A 27,897-nucleotide genomic window follows, 5' to 3' on the forward strand; every position below is an offset into this window, starting at 1 on the left:
TTTCTGCTAAATGTATGAAAATGTATGCAAATTTAAATCAAGCTTAACCTGGGAGCCCTTGCAATATATTTAATGGAATTTCAAACCAATAAGGGGACTCCAATGCAGTCTTCTAATGGCAAATATAATTACGCAGCTAGGTAACCTCTGAAATATGCAGACGTTTTTTTTTTTTTGTTTTTTTTTTTAACTCAGTGAAGACCTGTCGAGATTCTTAAAGACCTACGTGCAAGATTTCTCAGTGTTGTCCCGAGCCACAGAGAGTGTTTTTAAGAGCACGCAGGGAATAGAGCCTTCGTTTTTTAAATATTCTAGAAAATCTAGATTTATTAATATGTTTTTAAAGCAGCTGTAAGAACTTTGCTATTTATGGATGAAATCTTTCGTAGACATGTTTTTCTCATACATTGCTCATTTGACCAAAAGAGCAAGTGTAAATATTTTTAAGTGAACAGAGCCATCGACACTGCTTCTGGTTTTCTTCTGTGCATTCAAAATAGAAAATAAAAACGAACTTTTCTAGGGAAAAAATTTTTTTACATTGAAAATCAATCAAAAACTATCAGCTTCTTCTTCAGAAGCAGGATGTCAGTGTATGTGAGCGAGAAATCCAGGGTAATGACAGCACCTCAACATAGGGGATAGTACAGTAAACATGATCTACATGTTAGACAAGATCTCTGCACTGCACAGATTCACTTCCTGTTTTGTGTCGTTTTACTCCACAAATGCTCGGGTATCGTCGGGATTTAAGAGGCCTCCCACTTCACCAGTGGCTGTGACACACCAGCGAGGCGGTGAGCCTCGTTTCGATTGGCCGTCGCGGCTGCCAGTCATTTCGCAGCCTGCCGCTTTGGCTCCAGAGTCTCGGAGATGTCAAAGGCTGAAGCTGCTCCCTTAGCCACATTATAACTAGTAGGGGGGATCTCTGGTAAGCAATGGCCACAGCTGCTTCGAATCCCTACAGCATTCTCAGCTCGACTTCCATGGTCCACCCGGACGCCTCGGTCATGCAACAAGGGGGGAGCCCTTTCCGAAACCACCAGAAACTGCTCCAAAGCGACTACCTGCAGGGCGTGCAGAGCAATGGACACCCGATCGGGCACCAGTGGGTGAGCAGCTTAGCCGAGGGCAGCCCTTGGTCGGCGTCGCTCGAGCAGCAGGACGTAAAGCCGGGACGGGAAGACCTTCAGCTCGGGGCGATCATCCATCACCGCTCGACGGCGCATGTGGCGCACCACTCGCCGCACACGAATCATCATGCGGGCGCATGGGGCACGCCCGCGTCTCACAACTCTTCATCCATCAACCTCTACTCCCAGACGGGTTTCTCTGTTAACGGCATGCACGGCGGGTTAACGCCGCCTCCACCGCCACCACCGAGCTCTGCGCCGACCCAGAGCTTGCATCCCGGACTACGCGAGACGCCCGAGCCCGGCGAGCTGGGAGCGCACCACTGCCACGACCACTCGGATGAGGAGACGCCGACTTCTGACGAGCTCGAGCAGTTCGCCAAACAGTTCAAACAGCGGCGGATCAAACTGGGATTCACGCAGGCCGACGTCGGGCTGGCACTCGGCACGCTTTACGGCAATGTGTTCTCGCAGACCACGATCTGTCGCTTCGAAGCGCTGCAGCTCAGCTTTAAGAACATGTGCAAGCTCAAACCGCTGCTGAACAAGTGGCTCGAAGAGGCCGACTCGTCCACGGGCAGCCCGAGTAGCATCGATAAGATCGCCGCGCAGGGCAGGAAGCGCAAGAAACGGACGTCGATCGAGGTGAGCGTCAAGGGGGTGCTCGAAACCCACTTCCTGAAGTGCCCCAAACCTGCGGCACAGGAGATCTCGTCTCTGGCGGACAGCCTGCAGCTGGAGAAGGAGGTGGTGCGCGTTTGGTTTTGCAACCGACGGCAGAAGGAGAAGCGCATGACGCCGCCGGGAGAGCAGCAAGGACACGAGGTTTACTCCCACACCGTGAACGCGGACAGCTCCTCCTGCCGTGATCTCTGACCAAGAGCGCTCGCGCTGCACGGAAATCTTGGCTTTTCATCATCTTTTTTTTTTCTTCTTTCTTTACGGTGGCTCTTGGTTCTCCAACTCTCAATCTCTGTTTTTTTTTTTGCTTTCTTAATCCCTTAATGACAAGAAGCGAAACTCCCTGAGCCCCCCTAAAACAAAAAACAATAAGCGAGATGTTGCCCTTCAGTTTTGGACTTTTTTTCTTTCCAGAGAAATGGGCATTAATGCGAAGAAAAAAAAAAGAAAAAAAAAAAAAAAAACAATGTTTATTTGAATCGCAAATGGACGTTCTTTACCAAAATTTTTTTTGTTGTTGTTTTTGTATCACAGCAAGAATATGAAAATATTGTGCCTATTAAAAAGACCTCCCAGCGCCTTGGTTTGAAACACATAGCCTACAGTTCTACATCAGGTTGAGTAGGCTGGTCATTTTCCCGCATATAATCGCATGGGCTTTGTTTTTCGTTGTCAAGCTGCGTCGCTTTCCATGCGTTTGTGTTTAATTTGCACATTTCTGTAATGAGAAGACAGCCTGCCCAGTCCCACTGATGGTTATCTGATGTATTTCATGTCAGTCCATCTCCATCACTGAGCTCTGAAGTCTGTCGACGGCCATTTTAAGCCTCGCGCGTTTTGAAAGCTTTCATCTGCAAGCATTTGCTCACTTTTTGTTTAGTTTTTGAGTTTAGTCATGTCCCTATCGGCTGCTTTTATTTCCGTGCGATATTACAAGGCAGAAATAAAGTACAGCACTTGAGAAGCACGTCGCTAGTTGAGAGAAATGTTGCTCTGAAAAGGAACGCACAAACAAACTCGTCTGCTTTTCTGGTTGTAATGTTGTGCGCTTGTTTTTGACTCATCTATCATCGACCACATTACTGTGTACTGAACACTAAACCCGAGCAGAAAGCTACTTTACCAGTGAAAGCGTTGCGCTACACTTATAGCCTAGACTTATTTTATTGTACACCTTCAGTATCTAAAGTTTTATAATCTTAAATACTCCTGTTATTGGTTCGTTTCCTAAATATTTTTTCCAATACTGTACAGTTTTGTATATTACAAACTTTTTGAATTTATTAATTTAAACGAAATACCGTTTAGTTATTCATGCACTTAGTGATGTAAAAAAAAAAGATATTTTCCTTAAAGAAATTGACGTTTTCGGCAGTACTATTCCAAATTTAAGAACAGGTCAAGCGATTATTTATTTTCAATATAAAGCTTGTATTATGTTTTTGGAGCAAACTGTATAATGTATGTTGGAATAAAACAACTTGTTGGTATAATTTGAGTTCTAGCCTACTTTCTAGCAGTGGTTCAATACCTGTTTATCAAAAGATTAGATTCAGTCAGGTTTATGTAGGTAATAATGTCAGCTGACTTATATTATTATTATTATTATTATTATTATTATTATTATTATAGTATCTGGAATTATAATTTCTTATGATGATAATGTTTTCTTTTTGGTTTTCTTTTTGCTTTCCAATTAATTCAACCATATTTCACACTTTATTTATTGGACTAATATTTGGTGTCTGTCGTGCATTTTAAACGAGGAGGAAATGCATTTCATACCGGAATTTAAAATTACCTAGGGTTATCCAAACTACATTTGGCAAGATAATCAGCTAGAGATTATCTAGAAGTGTTTTAAGGGTGCAGCGGCCTTAAGACTGGAATCACTTCTTCACTTCTTTCACCTTAACTGAGGCCTAATGCCTAAAGTCTGTTTATTTGTTTGTTTGCATGAGAGAGAGAGAAAGAGAGAGAGAAGGAGAGAAGGAGAGGGAAAGAGGGGCTTTGCCTTGAAATGCAGTTCCTGACATGAATACTAATTCAGACTAATATATGCATTTTCTCCGCCTGCAACCTTCAGGCCCATGGGGAGGTTCGGATGAGGAGCCAAGGAGCTTAAATAGCATAATGTAGTTTGTTACATGAAAATGATGTGCGAAAGTTGTATTGCAGCTGCTCTATGACCTGTGCATTTATTATTATTATTATTATTATTATTATTATTATTATTATTATTATTATTATTATTATTATCAGTAGTAGTTAAAACAAGTGACCACAAACGAAACAGACACAATAGCTTCACTTTGCAGCCCATCTGCTGTGCAGAAAAGCTAAGGCTTGTTTACAGGCGGAAAGTGACGTCTGGGATTTGCATAATGACCCTCCTCGCGCTGCGTCCTTCCGGCTAATTTGTCCAGCGCTTCCGGAGTGTGCACTTCACCACAGGAGGTCGCGCCTCGCGCGCCCCAAGCCAAAGTTTGGAAGGTTGGGGTTTATTCGCTGTATTTTACACCCAGATACACTTTAAATCAGTGTTCAGAAAACTAGTGTGGAAAGAACTGCAAAAATTTACCTTCATTCTCAGGGAAGTGATTTTGTTGGGCCACACTTACGCCCTGAAAATTTGAACTTTTAGAGAGATTAATAACCGGAGTGTTGCAGGAAAACAAGCAGCTCTCGGTTCTCCTGTTTTAACATGGTAGAACATGTTAGCAGCAAACCATTCAGTAATTTTAAATATCTACATTAAATAAAACACTAAACTATCTATGTTTTAAAAAAATGTGTATATCAAGTTCACAAAGAGGACCAAAATATGAAAAAAAAAAAAACTTTTAAGACATTCAAAATGGTTAAAAATAGGCCTATCCATGTTTTTTGCTGTTCTCTAGCAGATTTCGTCTGTTTTGTCAGGTATATTTACTCACTCAGTCACTCATGAGGCGATGTTGTTTCCTCCTCTGGCTCCATTCACGCGTTTCTGCGTGAGACGCGTGAGACGCGCGTCACACGTGACAGTTACGCTTCCATTTTAACAAGCGTTGATGTCCACCAGCGGCGCAGACGCGCGTTAAACGCGAATCTGCGCGTCGGGCTGCGCGCGTTGCCGTGTCTGTTTTACCCACTTGCGCGTCAGTGAAGCGTAGCCTCTATAGAAATCCACTGTATTAACAACTACACCTACTATACACTGTGAGCTTCACCTTAGTTTGGGTGTGAAGCCAAAAACAGCCTACTGTTATTATTACATTATTATATTCACTACAATGTGTCTTTAAAATGCACTGATTTTTAAGCATTTATTTGAATTTATAAATGAAGATTTGAAGTTGAATGAGATCAAATTGGAATTGTATTCCATGGCTTGTATTTGTGTACAAGGTTTCAAGTTCAATTTCAGAATAATCAGGCATAAAAAGTTCAAATTCAAGTCTTTTTTTTAAGTACATTTTTGTTGGCGCAATCTATTTCAAATTCACATTCCAGTTTTAAAAACACTACAATCCAGGGACTTGGGAACAGCAGAGGAGCACATCTCATCATCTCCATCTCAGCCAATGAGCACAGCGAGAAGGTTCAGGCAAGCCAGGCAAGCAGAGAGGACTGCAGGAAGTTGAGCGAAAGAAAGAGAAGCGGAGAAGCTGAAAGTTGGAATCTTTTATTTCAGGTAAGGAAACACTTATTACAGTCTAAGAGTAGGCTATATTTTATAAATTGTTAGCTACCATTATCACAAATGTTACATTAGACTAAACACCATTAATTTAAAAACAACAACAACAAAAAAAAACAAACAACATTTCTGTATATACTACCATTAATACTCTTATCTGAATTATCAAATATGTGCTCCTTTGTTAAGATTGTGTTTGAATTTGAAGAACTGAATTTGAAATGGATAATGGATCGTGCCACAAAAATTAAATTTCAATTTTGCACCTGATTATCATAAAAGTTTCATTTTAAAACCTAGTACATAAATTCAAGCCATGGAATACAATTTGATCTAATTTAACCAAATTCAACAAAACTTTACTTACAAATTCAAATTAAGGAATGCAAATGTATATTTGTAAATCCTGCAATTTACAAATACTACCTACTACTATTCTATAGCATGCAATGTGCTGATGTGACAATCGGGATCGTGTAACCAGGATCAAAATTCTACTGAGGTCCACAATCTATTTTATCTAATTATTGTCAATTATAGAACTGAGGTGTTCATTATTTTGTATATTATATTCTCATTGAAAAAAACATATGCAAAATGAATATTCTATTCTAGGAAAAAGATGTTAGGTACAATAATTAATAAGACAGTGTGCATGTAAACTTTTTAACTAAAACAGACCAGCAAAATCTTTTCTCCCCTCAAGTGCCTATTATTTACCATAAAACCCTGTATATACGCACACTAAAGTTTCTATAATGGGTGGCTCAAGTCCCATGAGAGCTAAACATAGTGGGTGATTAAGTCTATGGGCAAAATTGAAGTGTGCTCCTCAGCTGCTCTGAGGTAAGTTGAGAAGCACCAGTCATCAGCACTGATTGAGTAGACGTGGAATGCAATTCTTTCTGCATAGCAGCTTATCAGGACGACACTTTTTCCATAGCGAATTGTCAACTGGAGAGGTTAAAAAAAAACAAAAAAACACCTTCTAAAACTACCACAGTCTGGTCCTCGGTGTACTCAAAGTTACAGCCATGGCAACAATTGTCATTTGGTACACAGTTAGTTATTTTTGTGCAGCTGTGATCCTGTCTTAACTTTTAGCAAAGCCAAACATGATGCTATGAGGTGGAAGAGCTAGGCTTTATGGTAGTCGGGAACTGCTTTGTTTTCCGGTATTTCTGTTTATAAAACAGGCCACTGAATTCATGCATAAAAGTACACACAAATGTGTAACATGCAATCTGCAGATGATCAGGATGAGATTAGTGCAGGCTTCTGGTATCCAAGTGTTCATCATGTGGCAGGATCCATATTCTGATCAAACATGTTTATAAAAAAAACATTACTTTGATTCAGTTACTGCTCAGCCAGTCCACACCCCACTGAGGAGCTGTGTCATCTGTGATGGAGGAGGGGAGGAGGATAAGGAGGAGGCTGTCGTAGGCCGCTTCAGCAGCCCCACAGGCCGACCATGTGAAGCCCCAGGCTGGCAGATGAAGCCCCTGTTTTTAGTATTAGTTGCTCATTTAAAATAAAAAGTTTTCCATAAAATGTGCATATCTTGTATGAAATGTACATTTTTTTCACTAAAAACCTTTCAGTTAACATTATGTTTTCCTACCTCACCAGCCCTTTACTCAGCTGGCTAACCAGCGGTACTTCCCATCCATTGCTCTATACAAAAACTATCCCATTGGCCCACTCAGCTTTTTCTACTGTAATTACTTTTGGCATTGGTTTTTAAACAGAAATTCTCCCTCCACCTGATGCACAACATGGATGTAGTTACAGCGACTGGTAAGTACAGAGGATTTCAGAGTCTATGCAATGTCACTAGATGCCAGCTACCCAACTTGCTTGCTGAAGTTTAAGAAAATAGGTAACATTTTATTGATTGAAATTTAATACTACTATGTTTGATATTGAGTTTCTGTACATGTTCTCTATGCTCAATTGCCCGTAGGTGTATACGTGTGTGTGCATGGTGCTCTGCAATGGACTGGCGTCCCATCCGGCGTGAATGCTCACACCTCGCATCCAGTGTTACTGGGATGGGCTCCGGATCCACCACAACCCCGGCCAGGATAAAGCGGTTACTGAAGATGAATGAATGAATGTTTAATATTTCAAATTCAAAGATAGTAGTTAACATTAGGTCAGATTTCATATTTCATACACTGATATGAGCCTCGCAGCGTTCCATTTAGCCATGATAATGACTATTATTAAATTTTGTATTATTTATGTTCAGATAAATAGTGTGAATCCAGGTAAATTTATGACAGTTTTGTGATTTAATCATGGTAATTTGGGACAGCATGGTTAAGGTTAATGGGGACAATCTTAAAACGGTTTCAACTGAAGTGAAACACACTAACATTAATGTAATTGCCCTCTTATAACCCAATGACAATGCTACATTCCTTGCAATGTAGAATGGCAACAAGGAGGCAGAGAGAGAGAGAGAGAGAGAGAGAGAGAGAGAGAGAGAGACAGAGCGCAATTGTTAACAATAGTGTATTGTGTTCATATAATTTTAAAGATTGATGGTATTTTATGGTGGTTTTCTACTGTGATTATTACCTAATCTGTTTATACTGAATTTAAGAAAACACTGGTTACAAATGTGGAACATATTGAAGATTTTCTAAACCTTGTTGTTTAGAACAAGCTTTTCTCAGGCCAACATCTTTATCTGCAGTAATTTTTCCTTTGTCTACTGTGTTCATACAGTATTAGAATACGGTGACAAAGCTGGAGATTTTAAATGTCATTGAAGATGAAATTAAAGACCTAAACCAATGAAAATGTGTGTCCCAAATGGCCAAACATCACTAAAATGGTTCTGAGTCCTTCTTGTCAAATTAATTCTCTTTGTTTATTCTATAGTAATTTAAAGTATCCAAATAAAATGGTGTATTGCCATATGGCAACAATGTGCAATAGAAGGTTAAGGAACAACTATGGTTCCATGAGAGCTTATCCAGCAAACTGTGTGAATATAAATAGGCTGAATTGTCTAAACTAAAATTTTAAATGTATAGATGACCTATAACAAGTGACCTTAAATGTAATTAAGCATCAGTAAATCAGAATAGTCTCACTCACTCATATTCAGCCACTGCTTTATCCTGGTCAGGGTCGTGGTGGATCCAGGGTCTATACTGAGAACACTGAGCGTGAAGTGGGAACCCTGGATGGGACGCCTGGGGGAATCCCATGTGGACATGGGGAGAACATGCACAGAAGCTCTGCCACCTTTAAATGAGAATGCACGTAACTAATTCACAGCCTAGCCTACTTACACAGAAGGACCTGTGTACGTGTATTGCATAAGTGCACAACCACTGATTATAAATAAAACTATGTGGACAATGAATATTCTAAATCTGCCGATATTATGTCTCCTTATTCTCAATATTTTTGTGTGCCAAGCAACGGTATAATCTCATACTGGATGTAATGAGCAGTTAATCTCTAAAGTTTTGCAGCTGTATTATATTGTGCTATATACTCAATGCTATACTTCATAGCATAAACATAAAGGGTAAGGTAAGGTAGAAATAGTGTAAAGGATGTTGATGAAGTACCATACAGGTGTTGTAACCTTAGTACAAATGCAGCGTTAATGAATGCACATGTAAGGTTTACAGATTGAGTGGATAGTTAATAAGGTGCTTGTATCTATGATCAAAACAGTTTTGCAAAATGATGCAGCTTATGCAGTGGGGGTTCCATGAGAGAGGTGAACAGCCTGTACTCATCAATCAAAGAGTTGCTAATTTCCAAATGTTGCAGCCAAGTAGGGTCACTGCTTTTGAATGAGACTCTACGCATATATTTATTTTCTATCTTAAAGTACAGTAATAGAATTTCCCAGGCATTATAATCTTTGATTCACTACAGTTCGTATATACGTAGATCACAGCATTCTAACATTCTGTCTACATTTGTCTTTTGGATGTACAGTTTGCAACTGTCTAAAGAGCATACTGTTGGTTGTCAGGCTGTGCTGATCAATTTAGTATTGTAGATATTTGACTCTTGATCTCTTTTTGGCAATTACTCCAGCCCAAGATTCCCATGGATACTTTTTTTTTTAAAAAAAAACTTAAAACGTTTTCAGGACAAAATGTCAAGAGCATTGAACTAAAAGCAAAGTTTAGCATATCCTTGTAGAAAATAAAGTATTAAAAAAACACACTTCCATAACACTTCACATGCAGATGTGTCCCTAAAACAAGCTACAGCCAAGGAGGGGTTTTTAGTTGCTCTGTAATTTCCAACATGCATCAAATGCATGTGATACAAAACTATTTACAGCACAGCAAGAAATCTTTTCAAATAAACCACTGCCTCAGTGACATCTCTATTTAAGGCACCAGACTGATCAGTCTTTGTCCTATATGTTCCACATTAAGTCATTATCTATGCTATTCACTCCATTAATTTTGCTGGTTTTATTAGCCAAGTGTTCTGCCTGCATGTACTGTTGACAGGCATTTCCAAAAGCTAATCTGACAGCTAATGACTTCATTAAGCGCAGCACATTAATTGGCTTACTTCAGGGGCTCATCTTTAATTGGCATAAATAGATTCACACCTGAGCGCACCTCCATCTAGGCTGTAACGCAAACAGGAGCAATTTCACAGCGTAGACACATACTATCCGTCTAAACAATGCACAAAGCAAATAAGATGACTCCAATACACCAAAACCACGAGCCCAAACATAAACAGAAGGTCTCTAGAAAATTGCAGTAGACGTTAAAGGGTGATTAATGTGATGAGGCCCAGAATAAAGAGAAGTGTCTGACAGTGTAATTAACACCACTGTTTACCTTGGCATACTGTGATCAGTGGCATTCACAGAGGGGTTATTCTAACCGAGCTGACAGTGGCAAAGTGTAGACACATTCAAGGTGTGTGTGTGTGTGTGTGTGTGTGGCAGCAAAATGTGTTTTAGCACAGACTAGGAGGTATAGGAGGGAGGAGCTGGTGGTGAAGGACTGAGGCAGACGATAAATAAACTAGTGAACAATGCAAAAATACTGATTACTGAGTATTTGGGGGACACACCCACACTTTGAAGCCTTGGTCAATGAAGTCACGTGTCCTGGAAATAATGAAAATGTAGATAAATTTACGTACATAAAGTAGAGCCTGAAGAAACACTGCCATCTAGGGGAATCTGTTTTCATCTGTGCCACGGGAGACACTCTGTGTGTGGGGCTCCTAATTGATTATGACTAATGAGTCCTTCTTGGACTCTTGCATCTTGGTAACAATGAAGATTTGGCCTTGACTAAATCACACTGCTGGTGGTTGTGGTTTCTACTTGGGCATCTAGATGTCAGAAAAGCAACTGCATCCTGACATGGCATGGCATATTTTACAGAAAGTGGGCACATTTGAGTGTGCTGTAACAAATCACAATAACAAAATTTTTTTTTTCCCCAAAAAAGAAAAAAAGATTGTTCAGTACGATGGAAACTAAAATAAAGTGACGGTATAAGCAATCACAGTATTTAAAAATTTTTTTTTTTTAAGTTAGGTTTTTAATTTCAGAAAAGTGGAAAGAAAACAATCCCACAATCCCGAAAACAATGCTTTATCCCAGCTGTGAACGTAACATGTGTCTGTCCACCTGCGTAACGTTAGCAACACCCCTCACTGCTCATCAAAAGATGGATTCACTAACACTGAATTACATAGGAAATCTAACTCATAACCACCTTGTTGCTGTTTATGTGGGAAAGATTAATCAGTTGCAGGCTTAAGGAGCCCTACTGTAAGGTAAACTTTAATTCTGTCTGCGAAGGAGTAGCAACGCTCACAAAGTTTACATTGCGAGAGCCACTTTTATTATAATTCTGAAGTGACTCCACCGTAGAAATGTGCGTGTACTAGGGATCGTTTATCCTTTATCTCAACAGCTGCAAGTGGGTAAGTTGCGTTACTTTTTTTCTCAAAATTAGTTAAAAATATTCTGTCCACTGAAGAAATGATCCCTTCAAATAACATACGCATCATTCAAGAAGAGAAACAGGTAATCTACACATTCTTTGTGGTTGAATAAGTGTTGAAAAGAGGAAAAAATGGCACGGCAATAGACAGTATGTGTAGATGAATTGAAGAACTGTTGTGTACACACAAGGAAGATTTCCTGCGTGAATGTTACTGATAGACCAAATTCTCCTATGTGAGCGTTATAACAGGACAGATTTTTAAAAAAAATTTAAATAAATAAAATTAAACCCATTTATTGACCAGATTATGATTGGTCCAGGTCTGAAATGTAATGTGAAAAAAGGCCAAGTAAAAGAGAACTAACAGATTGCTTTGAGATTTCATCTGAAAAATGGATCATTTCTGCCTACTTTCTGTAGAATATGCCATGTGTATTAGAGAGGTAACGAAACATGACATTATTCGGAATGAACAGATAATGTGTTCTAAACAGATACAAATACGGAAAAGGAGGTGCACTATTGTTTTGTGTGATGCATTTACAGTGCTTGTATAATCATCCTTAGTAACTGCCTTGTCAGGGTCATGGTGGTTTACATAAGGCTACTAGTTTATTTATATTTTGAGAAATAAAGCCAGGTAAACTTGTTAGAAAATATCACAGGCAAGCACAAAAAAATCAACTATGTGAGTGGGATTTAAAAAAACAGTCTGCCGTGCATCTCTTGTTGAAACCAATTATATAAGTGATATTAGTTGAGCATGAAGACAGTGCTAGAATTTCACTTATGGTTTTTTTTTGTTTCCAGTCCTTCCCTATGTTCCTGGGGGCATCGCTGTAAGGATCATATTTAATTTTAAAAAAAAGAAAGAAAAAAACCCAAACAAGCAAACAGAAAAAATCCTTTCTGGTTTAGACCACACCCACTTTGGGTTTAAATCCAAATGCACATACAGATATACATATTTGGAGTACTAAATGGAAACAGATAGTGGCACCCCTAACATGTATGTATGTACTGAAACTTGGGATCATGTAGAGTAATTTATATGATAGGACTACTTAGCACTTTGATTAAACCAAATTCTACACAACAAAATGAGTGCTACACACATTATAGGTAATATTGAAACAGGAAAAAAATACCATGGTACATGTGTAAGTTTCCAGTTTTGGTATGTGCCGATAAATTGCAGTTACCTGATAACTTACTTGTTTCAGCAGCATTATTGTTTAAACTCTATATTATAATTATTAGTATGGCACAAAAACTGTGTATACATACACAAAAAATGTATCAAAGCTGCATATGAGATTATGATGACAGGCAGGATCTGAAGTCCTGAATTCAGTCAAGCCCCAAAAGAAATGAGTCTCTTCTTTGGCACTGCAAACACGACATAACAAAACAGACTTTAGCCAGCTAATTTTGAAATATATGTATTGAAATGTATGTATTTCCTTCTTTTTAAAGCATTTTGGCTGCTGTACTCAACTGCAACTTGCAATGAAGTGATGTTTGACTTTTGTCATTAGCATAGTATTGTTTCCCTATTGTCCAAAAATTAAAACCAACTAATATATTTAGATAATTCATGCTTATAAACAAAATTCAGTTGAAATTGTAGCCAAACAAAAGCCTCCTTTTCTCAGCACACCTGAAATGAGTATACACCAGCCACCACTAGATTATGCTGTAGCCATGCTAATAAATAAAAATATATATGTACATTATTGCTTGATATTGTAAGTCTCATGTGTTATTCTTAGCTGTCAGAATTTATTACAGCTTTTTGTCCAGAATATATGCTACATATTGCTTCCTATAATTCATGTTTTGACTCATCTAGCTCCTCCCTCTTGACTACACAGTTTAGTTATTCAGTTCTACACAAAAGAATCAGAAAAATGACCTCTAAAACTTAGAATGCATGTTTTGTGATCTTTAATGCTAATATATACAGAACCAGAAAGAAAAATAGAATCTTAAAAATTAAATGAAATAAATACAATATGATACAATTTCCACAATTTCTTTTTTGAAGAGATATTTATGGATATATTTATATATATTCAGCCGAATATCCATAATTAACATATATATATTATATATATATATATATATATATATATATATATATATATATATATATATATATATATATATATATATATATATATGAAAATGGATAACTGGCTGCTCTGGGAGCTTCCGCAAATCCCATGAGTCCTTGATTCGCCCTAATACTGGATCCAACACTATGAACTCTGGTCCACATTCGTTGACCTTTGATAGTTTCTATTATTTCATCTTTAGCTTATTTTTTTTTTAACACAAATAGAAAATTAAAAAAGGATCAAGTTGGGGTATGGGCAAAAAATAAAAAAAAAAAATGCAAAAGCAACAACCTGACAAGCTTCAGTGCAAATCTGCTTAAATATAATTGATATGATGGGGGTTGATCGGGTCGGGTTTGACAATCTCTCTGGCGCTAAATTCTATATACACTCATTGAAAGCTTAAAGAAGTCTCCGCTTTCAGCTCATCAACTCGACTTGAGGTAACATTGAGTGGTTCAGATACACTGATTCCTCCAGCCGCATGCTAAATGGCTTTAAAAGACAGGAAACTTCCAAAACGCACCTTTCCTCTCAGATAAACTATCAAGAGACAGGAGTAGGCTGATCAAGACAGAGGGAGAAAAGGAGTGGCGAATGAACAGAGGTGTTTTAAACTGGGGAAGGAAGGCAGAGCACAGTTTACTTAAAGCAGCTTTAGGTCAGCCAGTCACAGTGAATGAGAATAGGCGCTGGTGCTGTTTTTCCACTTAGCGGGAAAGAGGGAGAGAGAAAATGAAGAATGATCGAGAAAAGACAAAAATGGAGAGTTCCAGAGAATGCATATAAGAGGAAATGGGGAAAAAAAAAAAACACACACTGCAGCCCTGCAGCATTTTGGATTTAGATTTCAGCCATGTTCAGTGCAGTCTCTCAGTCTGTAACTTGCTAAACAGCCTCCCTAATGTCAAAGTGTCCAAATAGACAATGTCTCATGTCCAATTACAATGTGTAGGTGCTGAGGAAAAATGCCAAACAGTGGGGACAGGAGCAAACAAATAAATAGACAAAATGGGGAGGAGAGAACACAGTGATGTGAAGATGCTTCTGTTCACAACATGTCAGTGGAAGTTAACTTCTTCATGCTTCTGCGCTGGGCCAAACTGGAAGCTGCCACAGGTTCCAGGACTGGCTGGCATGTCTTATGATTCAATGCTGAGTATGTGGCAGCCATTGCTCCCTAGAAGACACAAAGTTTTAAATTGTTACTAAAGTGCAATAATACTCCCCCAACAACATTAATCTGTCTCTGACTACATTTTTATAAACATAAAATGTAATTCAAAAAAAGAATATACACTTATCAGCCATAACATTAAAACCACTTACAGGTGCAGTGAATAACACTGATTATCTCATTACTACGACACCTGTCAAGGGGTGGGATATATTAGGCAGCAAGTGAACAGTCACTTCTCGAAGTTGATGTGTTGGAAGCAGGAAAATGGGCAAGTGTAAGGATCTGAGCGAATTTGATAAGGGCCAAATTGTGATGGCTAGATGTCTGGAATGGAGCATCTCCAAAACGCAGGTCTTGTGGGGTGGTCCTGGTATGCAGTGGTTATTACCTACCAAAAGTGGTCCAAGGAAGGACAACCGGTGAACCGGCAACAGGATCATGATCCACGTGGGATGCAAAGCCTAGCCCGTCTGATCTGATCCAAAAGAGCTACTGTAGCACAAGTTGCTGAAAAAGTTAATGCTGGCTATGGTAGAAAGATGTCAGAACACAGTGCATCTCAGCTTGCTGCATCTGCGTAGCCGCTGACTGGTCAGACTGCCCATGCTGACCCCATCCACTGCCGAAAGCGCCTACAATGGGCACGTGTGCATCAGAACTAGACCATGGAGCAATGGAAGAAGGTGGCCTGGTCTGATGAATCACGATGAATCACACCTTTTTATGGCAGTGGTAGTCCCTAATGGCAGTGGTCTCTTTCAGCAGGATAATATAACCTGCCACACTGCAAAAATTGTTCTGGAATGGTTTGAGGAACGTGACAAAGAGTTCAGCGCTAACGTCTTGGTGCCAGATACCACAGCACACCTTCAGAGGTCTTGTGGAGTCAGTGCCAACACGGATCAGAGGTGTTTTGGTGGCACAAGGGGGACCTACACAATATTTGAATTTTATGGCTGATCGGTGTATATTTACATTTCTGACATTAAGTTAAGGTGAAATAACCTAACAAGCTGAAATGTACCTGTAATGTATTAAAATGTACCTGTACACAGATACATCTACATGTAGGGTTTCTTGTCTACGTAAATAAATGATGTTTATATTGCAAACAGCTGAGAGGTAGACAATCATTCATTCTTCATTCATCTCCAGTAACCGTTATATCCTGGTCAGGGCTGCAGTGGATCTGGCACTCATCCCGGGACACAACCTAAATGGGACACCAGTCCATGCACACACACATTCACAAACTCATACACACCTAGGGGCAATTTAGCATGGCCAATCCACCTACTAGCACTTTTTTGGGAGGTGGGAGGAAATCAGAGAACTCTGAGGAAACCCATGTGAACACGTGGGAGAACATGTGTAACCCTGTACAGACAGTAACCTGAGCTCAGGTTCGAGCAGGGGACCAAGGAGCTATGAGGCAGCAATGCTACCCCCTGTGACACCATGCTGCCAGATTGCACAATGCTTTAAAATAAATTCTATAGTTTGATATAAAATGAAAAGAAGTCACCTACTTGATTAACCTAGTCCTCAAACGTTCACATACGTATAAATATTTTTTACATCACTCTATAAGCTCATTCACAGAGATATCCATTTTACCTTAACCAGGTGAGGTGCATCGTGTCGGGTGAGCTGGAAATGGGGCAGCTGGTCCCGGCAGGCAATCCATGAGTGTTTCAGTACCTGCTCGGCCGAATACCGCTGATGAGGGTCCACATGAAGCATGTGAGACAAAAGATCCTGCAGGTGAAAGAGAAGAGGCACTGCAAAGTCTAATCATCACCATCACCACGTTGTTGCACTAAATTACCTAAAAAGAACAGTAAAGTCCTAATATGAGACCTGAACAGTTTAACAGGAATATTTATTTTTTACACAAAATGCTTGTCTCCAGGTACACAAATTAAGCTTAATTGGAACAAAAAAAAGATAACATTAACACGGTTTACCCAAAATTAGTAATGAATAATCAAACTCTTAATTTTTTTAGGTCACTGATGATTTGGGAAAGGGAAGGGTATTTATTAGTGAGAAAAGGGTTATTGTTCTACCTTTGAGGAGTCAGATACGGTGTCCCAGTTTCCTCCACTGAGAGAGAACTTGCCACTGCCGATACGCAATAGAATCTCCTCTGGGGTGTCATTGGGGCCGTTAGCGAAAGGGGTGTACCTACACAAAGCCAAATCAAAAGAGATTACCAGAAGCTAATTCATACTGGTTCCTATTTATAATAATGCCATAAAAACACTAACAAGTTTTAATAACTGAACTCATTATTAAAGTATGTTAGAGTACACTAATCTCTCAAAACAAAATTGGTTTGCACACAATTAATGAAATATGTTCAGAAGTCATGAGTATTAGGATTATTTGTTGTTATTTTACATTTCATAATGGCCCAATTTCTTAGGCCCCTTGCCACTGAGAATGAGATGAAGAGATCTGCTACAGTTTCCTAGTGGAGATTTCAGGAGTGTGTTACTCACTCACCCAGCTAACATGGTATAAAGAAGAACGCCCAGACTCCAGATGTCACAGGCTGCATCATAACCCTGACGCATCAATACCTACAATCTCACACGCACACGCACAAACAAAAAAGGTTTATTTAGGATGACAAAATTGTTACTACTGTAAGACTATGTTCAGACAGGCAGCTGAAATCAGATTTTTATGGCATATCTGATTTGAGATGAAAAGGCATTGGCATATCCAGGGGTGGGATTTTAAATCACTAACCCAGGTACCCGGGACAAGCAGACTTTTTGTCCAGGTTGTTACTTAATACTGATTTTTCCAAAGCCAAAGTGTTCATTTGGTACGCATGTTTAAATGTAACATGCTTCATGGTGATGTGACCTTTATGAACTCCAACAGCCTGCTGCACTAAATACATCGGTTGACATGCGATCTGGCATTTAGACTGATTTTAATACACATATTAAATTAGCATGCATGGATGACAGGTGATGTTTTCTGAATCAGAAATACGCAGGTAAATAGAAACAGGGTAAAATCGAACAAAATAAAGTGCAGCACGAAGCTGTCATATAGCACTCCTACACAGTCACATTGTGGTTAATCATAGACAGAAAAGGATGCCAGACTCAAATATTTTCGAACATTGTAGCACATAACTGAAAAGTTTGACTTTTTGCTGAGGTTGCAAAAATGATGGGCTAAGTAAAAAGCATGATCAGGAGAGGATAAGGAATATGGCTACACAGTTGTGTGTAATAACTCACACGTTTCTCTTAGTCTATATTAAAGCACTTAATTAGCTCGCATTACATTATTACAATGTGTAAATGGACGGTTTGTGCTACTTGTGCTTTTCATATACAACGGGCAACACAACATACATGTCAGCACACGTAAGCAGCCAACACAGAGAAGCTGACCACAGTGAAGAGTTCTCACTAACAGACAGTTCTCTGCACACAGTTACAGATGTAACAGAACTCTAACACTATAAATCTGCAGTCTAAGTTAACTTTCAGCAAGCTCTGATTACACTGAGGATCTCTCTCACCTCGGGCGCTACAAAGTTAGCAGTGTAACACGGTGTGAGCAGAAGGCCATTATCCCCCCTCAACTGCTTGGCAAAGCCGAAGTCGCAGATTCGGATGGAGTCGGGGTTCCCCGAATCGTCCATGTACAGAATGTTGCTGGGCTTCAGGTCCCTATGAACCACCTGTGCACAGGAGATGTGTGCTTCTTAACTCAAATTCAAAACTGTTTTACAATTTTAGAATACAAAATAACAAAGTTAAGAGAATAGCCAAGTTACTAAAGAGAGAAAAAAAATACAGCTTTGTAAGGACACAGAACGATGCTTAGAAAAGAGAATGATCAATCCAAACTTAATATGCTTATTAACCTCTTAAATCCAGCTGATGCAAGCTGACTACAAATTTTATTTTAGAAAACTGACGAGGTGAAGTCAAAAGCCATGACATGAAGCAGCCTCTTCTGCCATGTTAGATATTTTCTTTCACGCTGTTTGACATTATCGCACTTATCCTGTCCTATGATGGACACTTACCAGTTTTTAAAAACAGAAGTTTATATGTTATGCTTCCCCGAAAACAAACTGATACGAATTTGTAAAATCAGAAGAAATCCGGACAAATTATTTTCAAGGCACTGTATTTTTGCTGATCAAAGTATATGCATTGTTGGTACTGTCTCTGCCTTACCCCTTGGCAGTGCAAATAGTCCACCGTTTTGGTGATGGTGTAGAGCACAGCGCTTGCTTCTCGTTCTGAGAAGAACTTCTGCCTGAGAATCTTATCCAACAGCTCTCCTCCCTTCATTAGCTCCGTTACCAGATACACAAATCGCCCCTCATCATACACCTGATGCATAGACACACAAGCACACACACACCCACATACCCAGTCATATTCACAGACAGAACTACACTGCTGATGTCTGGGGACAAGATGATGAGTTGCAACTTACATCCTTCAATGTAATGATATTCGGGTGCTGGCCGTACCGCATAAGAATTTCAATCTCCTCTGAAGGGTCTCGTTTACTTTTGTCAATAATCTATATCAAAGCAAAAAAGAGTAAGAGTAAAGAGAAAGAAAGGTATTAGCATCACAATTCAAATATGACCTGCATTTAATTTTTACATGCTGGAGTACACTTGTTTGGGCCTTTTGTAATAAATAAATTTTAATGTACTTCTAAAGCCTTTGTTACATTATACAAACCAGTGAGAATCAAAGAAACTCCAAATCTTGGAGTCCTCAAAGCAGTCACCATTAATTTGTCAGTGTCAAACTAGTTTCAGAAGAAAATCCCCCCAATATGTCCAGCTTAGACCTAACTATCTTCCAAAATTTTAAATACTGATCAATTAAGTGCTTATATGAAAACACCATATAAAGAAGTTTATAATGTTGAAAGCGTGGGCTCTCTTTCCACTGCTGTAATATTTTACAAAAAAAAAAAAAAATTATTCACAGACCCCCAGCAATACCTCACAGACCGCTGGGAGTTCCCAGACCCCACTTTGAGAACCACAGGTATAAAAGAATAAAACATAAAAAGTTGTCTTTCAGCAAGTGTACTCAAACTTTTGAGCATTAGTCTAAGAGATGCAGCTGTTATTTGTCTGTTTTGGGGTTGCTGTATTAAGATTCTTGCTGCAGAAGGATGCAGAACCAAAAGTCCAGGGGATAGAGCTGGATCTGATCTAATTCTGGTAAGAGGAAGCAGGATCAGGTCTGACTCCACGCCATGGACTTTGTGTTCTGCAGTAAAGGGGTACTTGGCCAATTTGGCAATGTCCCCATGCAGTTATTTCCTGTCATACAAGGCCATGCACCTATCTGTTTGAACAGAAACCCCTCCATAAACCCCAAATTAATAACCAAGATCAAATGTAACAAAATACCTTAAAATCTGTGGTATCTACTTTAGACTGTTTATACTGTAATGGTTACTGTCAGACAAGAAGATAGGCAAAGTCTATCCTGCTCTCTACATTTGTATCTGATATAACCCTGTGTAGTTCACTACAGATTCCAAAAGGAAGCCATTTACAATTCAGCCAGCATCTAGGTTTGCTAGTTAGGCACCTTGAAGCTTAGAAATTCTGGTTTGTACAGATTATTTTTTAGCATTGTTCACAAGTAATTGTCCAGGTATGGCTCTAAGCCAACACTGAATTAGTTAATGTATTAGCAAGTGTGTGACCTTTAAATAAAATGTTATTAAATATGGAGCTTATGTATGCTTATGTACAGCTTATAGTCTCAAATTATACTCTTATATTACAGAGTTTATAGCTCTGTTTTCACTAATACCTACATATAGCTAATCTCCAATAAAATGTATCTTTTGTACTATCTTAATAATATAGAGTTGACAAGTTTAACAGGTAGGTTTTGCCTGATGTTTTGTTTATGGTGAGAAAACTAAAGGAAAACGGGTTTTAAAAAAATACCACATAAGCTTCTTATTAGTGAATTACATAGAGTGTAAAATGTCAGCAGCATCCTACCAACAGGGTGTCCAGTTGGGTGCAAAATAACTGCTAAGCAGAGAATTATGATTTATTGCATTAAATGTCCAACCAGTGAACTCTCTCTGCTTATGATATACTGTCTCTGAAAGTGATCATATAGCATTGGCTGGGATTTTACTGCCCTCTGCTGGTTATGACAAACAAATCCTCAGCCTATTACAAGGTCCTGTTTTGTAGTCCAGCATGTCTAACCTTCACTGCGAACTCCATAGTTGTGACTCTGTGGATGCAGCGCTTGCATATGGAGTACGAGCCCACGCCGATGTCCTCTTTCAGCTCGTACACGTCCGAGAACTGTGCTGTGCCGCTATGCATCTGAACCCAAACACAGAGAGCCACTTCAGTACACTATCACTGCCCCTTACAATAAGATCAAACTAGCACATCGTGAGTGCATTTACACAGCAAGTGCATTTGCACTCTACAACACCTCCATGCTGTGCAAATGCTTGACATACTAATTTGCAGTCGCAGGCTCTTTTGCAGATAATCAGCCTCTTTCATTTACTATCGTTCTTGAAAGTCTTCATTACATTCAGAATAAATGATCTGGCATGATGAATTGCTTGTTAGCTGTGATGAAGAACCAGACTCAGGTTTGCACTCTGTCTCAAATATCAAATTCTGCTCAAGAACTGTTCAAGGACCTGCTGGCTCAGGTGGAAACAGCAATTAACCTGACTGAATAGCTGACCTTGAAACACGGAGCACTAAGATGAATATTTACTGCAGGAGATTTTGATCTAATGTTTTTACTTAATCGGCCAATCTTTATGTAAATGCGGTGATGGATATCTTGTACAACCCAAAAATAACTGGTCCATGATTTTTTCCTTTCTTTCTTTATTTTGTTTTAGCTCCGTACATTTGCATGATAGATTCGAATCACTTTTTTATAGTATAAAATGCAAGATTTTGCCTTTTGACCAGATGTATGGCACTGCATTATTTGTATGAAAACTAACAAAAAGTTGTTAGTAACAAAAAAGTAGAGATTATTTGAAATGTAGCACTGAATCCGTTGCAGTTGCTTCTTAATGCATGACCAACATCAATGTGCCAAAGTATTTAACATGTAGAGTAGCATTAGTTACATATGCTCGAGCTCAATAACTTTCAAACATTTCTTTCACTTTTAAGCCCTTGAATAAACTCCATTCATAATGAGCTGTTATCATTCACTTATCTAGCTAATAAACTTTTAAATTTATCCTGGCATCATCAGTCTCATCTGGACAAGCTGCATCATTAAAGTGAATCATGATCACATCTACTAACATCAACTGCTGTGAGACTTACCCTAAAACAGAAGTGACTGCAATAATGCAGATAAAAGTAACCAACATACATCAGCATTCAAATAACATAAATAATAACATAAATAATAAATGTATATTGTGAGCCACTTTTCATGGAGCACACTTTTTCTGTAACTTTCTTACACATACATGCTATATGCTTTCTTATGTATATATATATATATATATATATGTATATATATATAATTTTCACCTGCAACAGGAAAACAAGCTAGTAAGTGCTTATATGCATCCCAGCACTTTTACCTGAACAATGGGGAGGATGCTAACTAGAGGGGAGCTCTTGCTCTCCTCCAGGGAGACTGGCGCTACAAAGCTGAAGCCTTTGAAGAGCTGGTGTGCATTTGCACTGGGAGGAATGCCTGGAGAGTCTGTGAAAGTGATGGGACATAGAACAGTTATATGCACAACACAGAATGCAAAGTATTTGAAAACACTGTAGAAAATGCTTGAAGCCAGTGGAATTACTGGCCTAGATGATGACGACTATGGCGGTCAAGGAATTGCACAATTGGCACAATTTTTCCCTATTTTGTCTTTGTACTAAAATATGTTGGATTTGTAACAAAATTATTGGCATAAAATGAAAGTCAGGTTTAAGTTATGGGTATTTACAGCTTCATGAAACAGTTTGCAGCCCCTTGGTTTATGAGTTTAAAAAGAATTGTAGATAAACTGTAAAGTACATGTTAATTTAAACGTACTCCTGCCTGGCACCCACTGTTCCCTGGAAAAACTCCAGATCCACCGCAACCGTGTCCAGGATCTGTTTTTAGGAAGCTAAAAAGTTAAACAATATAAGCTAAAATACACGCCTCTATATGCCTATATGCCTCATTTAAGTGCCTAATGACTTAAAACAACATGTTAGATTTAAATCTTATTTAAATCTAAAGGTCAAATAGAATCAAGCTGTGAACCGTCATGTTAAGGGGCAGGGGCAGGAAATCAGCCATCACCAGACTCAAAAGGGAAAATATTAACTTTTCACAGAGCTGGAAAACAGGTATAAAATATTTCAAAGTGTTTAGGGATACAATGATAACAGTGAAACCCATCATTCAGAAATGGAAGAAACAGAAACAAAGACTACTGAAGAGTGTAAGAATAATAACTAGAAACTGCAGGGGACCTAAAAAAGTCCATAGAATAAAAAGTCCACCTTCACTTCACATTGAGAAATACAGTTACAGCTAATGATTTTTTTTTCATAATTGATTAATCTAGCTAATACCCCCTGACTGTCTGCTAACTTAAACACTCGGACGCAAAATTCAGTTTTCTTTACCGTGACTGTGAGGCAAACTATTTGAAGTGTATGGAATCAACTCCAGAGCTTTCACTTGAGCAAGGCCCTTAACCCTCACCTGCTCAGTTGTATAAATGAGATAATTGTAAGTCGCCCTGGATAAGGGCGTCTGCCAAAATGCCATAAATGTAAATGTAATGTAAATCACACCCATGAAGCGAGGTCCAGGAAGACATGGCTTGCCAAGGCTGGTTTGAAAGAACCCGAGTGTCCCACACAGTGCCCTGACCTCAAGCCCACTGAACACATTTTGGATGAATTGGAACGCAGACTGCACACCAGGCCTCCTCACCCAACATCAGTGCCTGACGTCGCTAATGCTCTTGAGGCTGAATTTGTACAAATCCCCACAGCAACGTTGCAAAATCTAGTGGAAAGCCTTCCCAGAAGAGTGGAGGTATTATAACTGCAAAGAGGGACTAAATCTGGAACAAGATGTTCAACAAGCACATATGGGTGTGATGGTCAGGTGTCCACAAACTTTTGGCCATATAGTGTATATTATGCCTGCTCGTAAAATGAAACAATGTAGTGTTTATCAATGCTACTGGTTGAAACAAATTGGACTACTTGCAAACTCCCCACCCCATTTTCTCCACAATTTGGTCTTGACCAATTCCCACCCACCAGCCAGCTTTCCCATCATATGACAGCTACCAACTGGGCTAATAAAACTTAGCAAACCTCATGTTTTCAAACTGTTGCTCAAGCTCTGTCACAGGGCAGCATAACACATGATCGACAGTGAAGGGAGACTATGCCAACCCTCGGACTCAGAAAGAATGGCATATTTGCTCTCTTGGACTCCTGGACACGGATAGCTGTGACATTGTGAGGAGTCAAATTTGCGATCTCTGGACTTTAGGGCAAATACTTTTATTGCCAAACACAGCCCAAGTAACTGATCATTAAATTTGCTGCAAATTATTTTTTAATCAAATTTTATTTAATTATGTTGATTAATAGTGAAATAATAAAGTGGTTAGGGCTGCAACAACTAATGTCTTAATGTACAGTGGGGTTTTTATTTTATTATTATTATTATTACTACTACTACTACTACTATTATTTTTACCATTTTTGTTACTTGTGATTTGCACTCAACTGCAAAGCTAATATAAAATTATCCATACAAGCATACAAGCCATTTTAAACACAGGACAATCACTTGAGGAAACATCCCCCAGAATAAAACAAGCTTGTTTACCAACTTTACAGCTAGAAGTATGAGAGGTAAGAAAAGGTCTGATTGCTTTTCTGTTGTAGAGGTTAATTACTTACACACTACACTGTGCTAGGCTTTGGTACATACTCACACTCATAAACCTTTATTTATAATAACTCTTTCAAATAACATTACCTGTTTTATTTATTTGCTAAAATCTGTATTTTCTGGTATAATCTGGTAATATCATGCAAAAAAAAAAAAAAAAAAAAAAAAAACAACAGTTCAAGTTGTATAACATTAGACTTTATGGCTTAGATGATAGAAGAGTTCTTACCCTTTGGGGTTTTTGCTGTGAACTCAGGGTCAAAGCAGAATGTGTCGTCTGGTTTTCCCGCTGCTGGTTTGAAAGGAGGCTGAAGTTCGCACCGGTACAGCTTCTGTACACAGAAAGAGGCATAAACAGATGGAAGGCCTTCTAAAAGGTCAGCAGTGTGACGAACATACAGGCCAACCTGGTGCGTGGACAGAGTGACATTCCAGCCAGTATCCCTGAAGGTAAAGCTTTGTGGGTGATGGCACCTTTCACACCTGCTCAGCCTGAACTATGTGAAACTACAGGTCAGAGCCCAGTCTTGCTCAAGTTGCTGTATTAGAGAGGATGAATGGAGGCTGATTAACAGTTGCCTCTCTCTGTGAGCACCCTTCCCTCCACTTCACACTCAATCAAGTACCACTGGTTTCTAAATGGTTCTCACTGTGGCCATTACTCCATCACAGCGAGATCTGGCTTGCTGCCTGGTTGCCTGAACCCCCACCCCCCCATCCTCTTTACAGTGGCCTAAATATGTGTATTTTTCCTCTCAGTAGGTGCTAGGAACTAGAGAGAAATGGAGCTAGCAGAGCCTACACAACACAAACACCCAAACCTGAACTTGAGACAGCAAACTGTTTGATTGTTGATTTTTATTTTCTTTAAGTTTATGGAACGTTTGCTAAACAGCACTCACTCTAAATAAATGGGAAAAAAAAACAAAGTGCTGCCATAATACACCTGCCTCCCCGAGTTCTCCTTGGCCCCCACTCACACACGCACTAATACTGCTTTTACACTAGACAGTGTATTACAGCACAGCTGTAACGTGTGTGGTGCTTGTCTCACTCACAGGACACTCAACTACTGAATAGGAGACACACTGGGTTTGTCTGCCAATAACCCCCCCCCCCCCCCCCCCTTTTTTTAAAGGGATAATATAGAGAATGTTGAGTGCAAACATTGTCAGTTGACATTAAAATAAACACATTATTTTTTGTGGATTAATCTCTAGTGGCATTTTTTCAGGCATTACATGACTTCCACAAAGGTATTATGTTATTCTCTGTAATAAGCAAAAAGTGAACAGAATACCTTTTGGGATTAGTCCTAAGCGAGGGTGGAAAGTAATGAACTACATGTACTCTTGTTACAGTACTTGAGGACATGGTTCACTGCAATGGTACTTTTTTGAGTATAGTTAAATCATAGTACTTTTGCTTGAATTTTTTTAAAAAAATAAAATAACTTCATTTAACTTCACTGCATTTATTTTTGTTAGAGTTAAAAAAAAAAAAAAAAAAAAAAAACCTGTAATCAATTTCGAGACCCCATCAAATTAAAGCAGCTTCCTGACAAAAGTCTACACTTCAGGGAGCCAAATGCTAGAGGAGATAGATATGCATCCCTGACTCAGGTTATCAGGTATCTTCAGTTCAGTAGCAAGCTAGTGAAAACCCAATAGCATTTGGCTAAGTTAGCTAGTCAGCTAACATTAATATTAAACATTTCCGGCATAGTTGTGTCAATTGTAGAAAAAAGTAGTTTGCGACAAGTAGTTTATCACCAAAAGACTTACAATATATGGCCAAAAGTTTGTGGACACCTGACCATCACACTCATGTGTCTTTTTTGAACATCCCATTACAGATTTTTCACCTTTTTATAATAACCTCCACTCTTCTGGTAAGGCTTTCCACTAGGTTTTGGAATGTGGCTGTGGGGATTTGAATCCATTCACAAGAGCATTAGTGAGATTGCACACTGATGTCAGGTGAGGAGGCCTGGGACACTTCGGTGTTCCAGTTCATCCCAAATGTGTTCAGTGGGGTTGAGGTCAGGGCTCTGTGCAGGCCATTTGAGTTCTTCTACTCCAACCTTGGCAAAGCATGTCTTCATGGAACTTTCTTTGTGCACGGGGCATTGTCAAGCTGGAACAGGTTTGGGTCTCTTAGTTCCACTGAAGGGAAATTGTAATGCTACAGCATACAAAGACATTCTATACAAATGTATACTTTGTGGCAACAGTTTGGGGAAGATCCACATATAGGTGTGATGGTCAGGTGTCCACAAACTTTGGGCTATATATTGTATTTACTCTTACTTCAGTAATTTTCTTGATCACTACTTTTACTCAGGTGAATTATTACTACAGCAGCAGTACTTTTATCAAGTCAGTTTGTTCTGTACTCTTTCCACCACTGGTCCTAACAAACAAGACATTACTTTAAAAAAAAAAAAAATCTTATAATAAAATTGTAATACTGCCTACTAAAGAGAAAGGCAGGACAATTAAAAAATGAAAGAAACAATTAATTAATTCCTGCACCATTCTGTCCAGTAGAAAAGTGATTCTGTTCAGAGACATTACGGATGATTCTGGGACAGCTGACTTCGATCAGTCAGTGCTTTTCCCTAACTAGTTCTTCCCACAAAGTCCAACACCACTCTTGGTATTCTAGCAAGAAGAGCACTCAAATTAAGTACATTATTGGTCACGTGGCAATGGAAATAAATATAAAATGTGAGATAACAAATTTGTTATTGTACCATGCCATACAGCCCTGGTAGATTAAGTACTATAAGCTAGAAGTGTGTACAAGACCATTTTCAAATCCCAAATTTTCTAATTTTCCCCCCACAGGATGCCAGTCCCGATGCCTCTCAGATCTCTCCTAAAATGTGGTAATCAATTCCAGCCCATGGCAGAGAAGCAGGCTATAAGCAATCTGCACTGCCACTAACGAAATATTCATAACACCCACTTTATAAACATCATGCACGTGGACTTGAAGGACCTTCAGTACTGTCCTGTTCCACAGAAGTGTGGTGCATGAAAATTTGCTAAGGACACTCACGTTCCAGTCTATGGTGGAGAAAAAGGCGTGTCGTTTGATCTCTTCTACGCCATCTGGACCGGCTCCTACAGAAGATAACAAAATCAAGGAAAGAAAAAGTAAGTAAT

General features: G+C 39.1%; 2 protein-coding genes across 7 annotated transcripts in view; one reads left to right on the forward strand and one right to left on the reverse strand.

Annotated features, from left to right (window-relative positions):
* Positions 1–793: 793 nt before the first annotated feature.
* LOC113542670 (POU domain, class 3, transcription factor 4-like) lies at positions 794–7,019 on the forward strand. Of its 2 annotated transcripts, XM_053235753.1 has the most exons (3): positions 794–4,307; positions 5,332–5,490; positions 6,856–7,019. In XM_053235753.1, the coding sequence occupies exon 1, from the start codon at positions 939–941 to the stop codon at positions 2,007–2,009; it is 1,071 nt and encodes a 356-aa protein (XP_053091728.1). In that variant the 5' UTR covers positions 794–938; the 3' UTR covers positions 2,010–4,307; positions 5,332–5,490; positions 6,856–7,019. The 2 variants fall into 2 exon arrangements, with proteins under 2 accessions (XP_053091728.1, XP_053091727.1); XM_053235752.1 differs by lacking the exon at positions 6,856–7,019 and having other exon boundaries at positions 5,332–5,754.
* A 6,769-nt stretch (positions 7,020–13,788) lies between these two features.
* The window catches only part of rps6kal (ribosomal protein S6 kinase a, like), a 36,108-nt gene continuing 21,999 nt past the window's right edge, over positions 13,789–27,897 (reverse strand). For 3 of the 5 annotated variants that reach the window (XM_026940499.3, XM_053235459.1, XM_026940500.3), the window contains 11 exons: positions 27,791–27,855; positions 24,957–25,059; positions 22,392–22,516; positions 21,019–21,141; positions 19,251–19,340; positions 18,986–19,144; positions 18,319–18,480; positions 17,277–17,353; positions 16,838–16,955; positions 16,386–16,526; positions 13,789–14,768 (listed from right to left, as the gene is read on the reverse strand). In XM_026940499.3, coding sequence (XP_026796300.1) covers positions 14,640–14,768; positions 16,386–16,526; positions 16,838–16,955; positions 17,277–17,353; positions 18,319–18,480; positions 18,986–19,144; positions 19,251–19,340; positions 21,019–21,141; positions 22,392–22,516; positions 24,957–25,059; positions 27,791–27,855 — 1,292 coding nt within the window. In that variant the 3' untranslated portion in view covers positions 13,789–14,639. Of the gene's footprint in view, positions 14,769–16,385; positions 16,597–16,837; positions 16,956–17,276; positions 17,354–18,318; positions 18,481–18,985; positions 19,145–19,250; positions 19,341–21,018; positions 21,142–22,391; positions 22,517–24,956; positions 25,060–27,790; positions 27,856–27,897 lie in introns of those variants that run through there. The other 2 variants (XM_053235457.1, XM_053235458.1) reach the window with 2 other exon arrangements.

The sequence above is a fragment of the Pangasianodon hypophthalmus genome, chromosome 7, assembly GCF_027358585.1.
Source record: "Pangasianodon hypophthalmus isolate fPanHyp1 chromosome 7, fPanHyp1.pri, whole genome shotgun sequence".
Lineage (NCBI taxonomy): Eukaryota > Metazoa > Chordata > Actinopteri > Siluriformes > Pangasiidae > Pangasianodon > Pangasianodon hypophthalmus.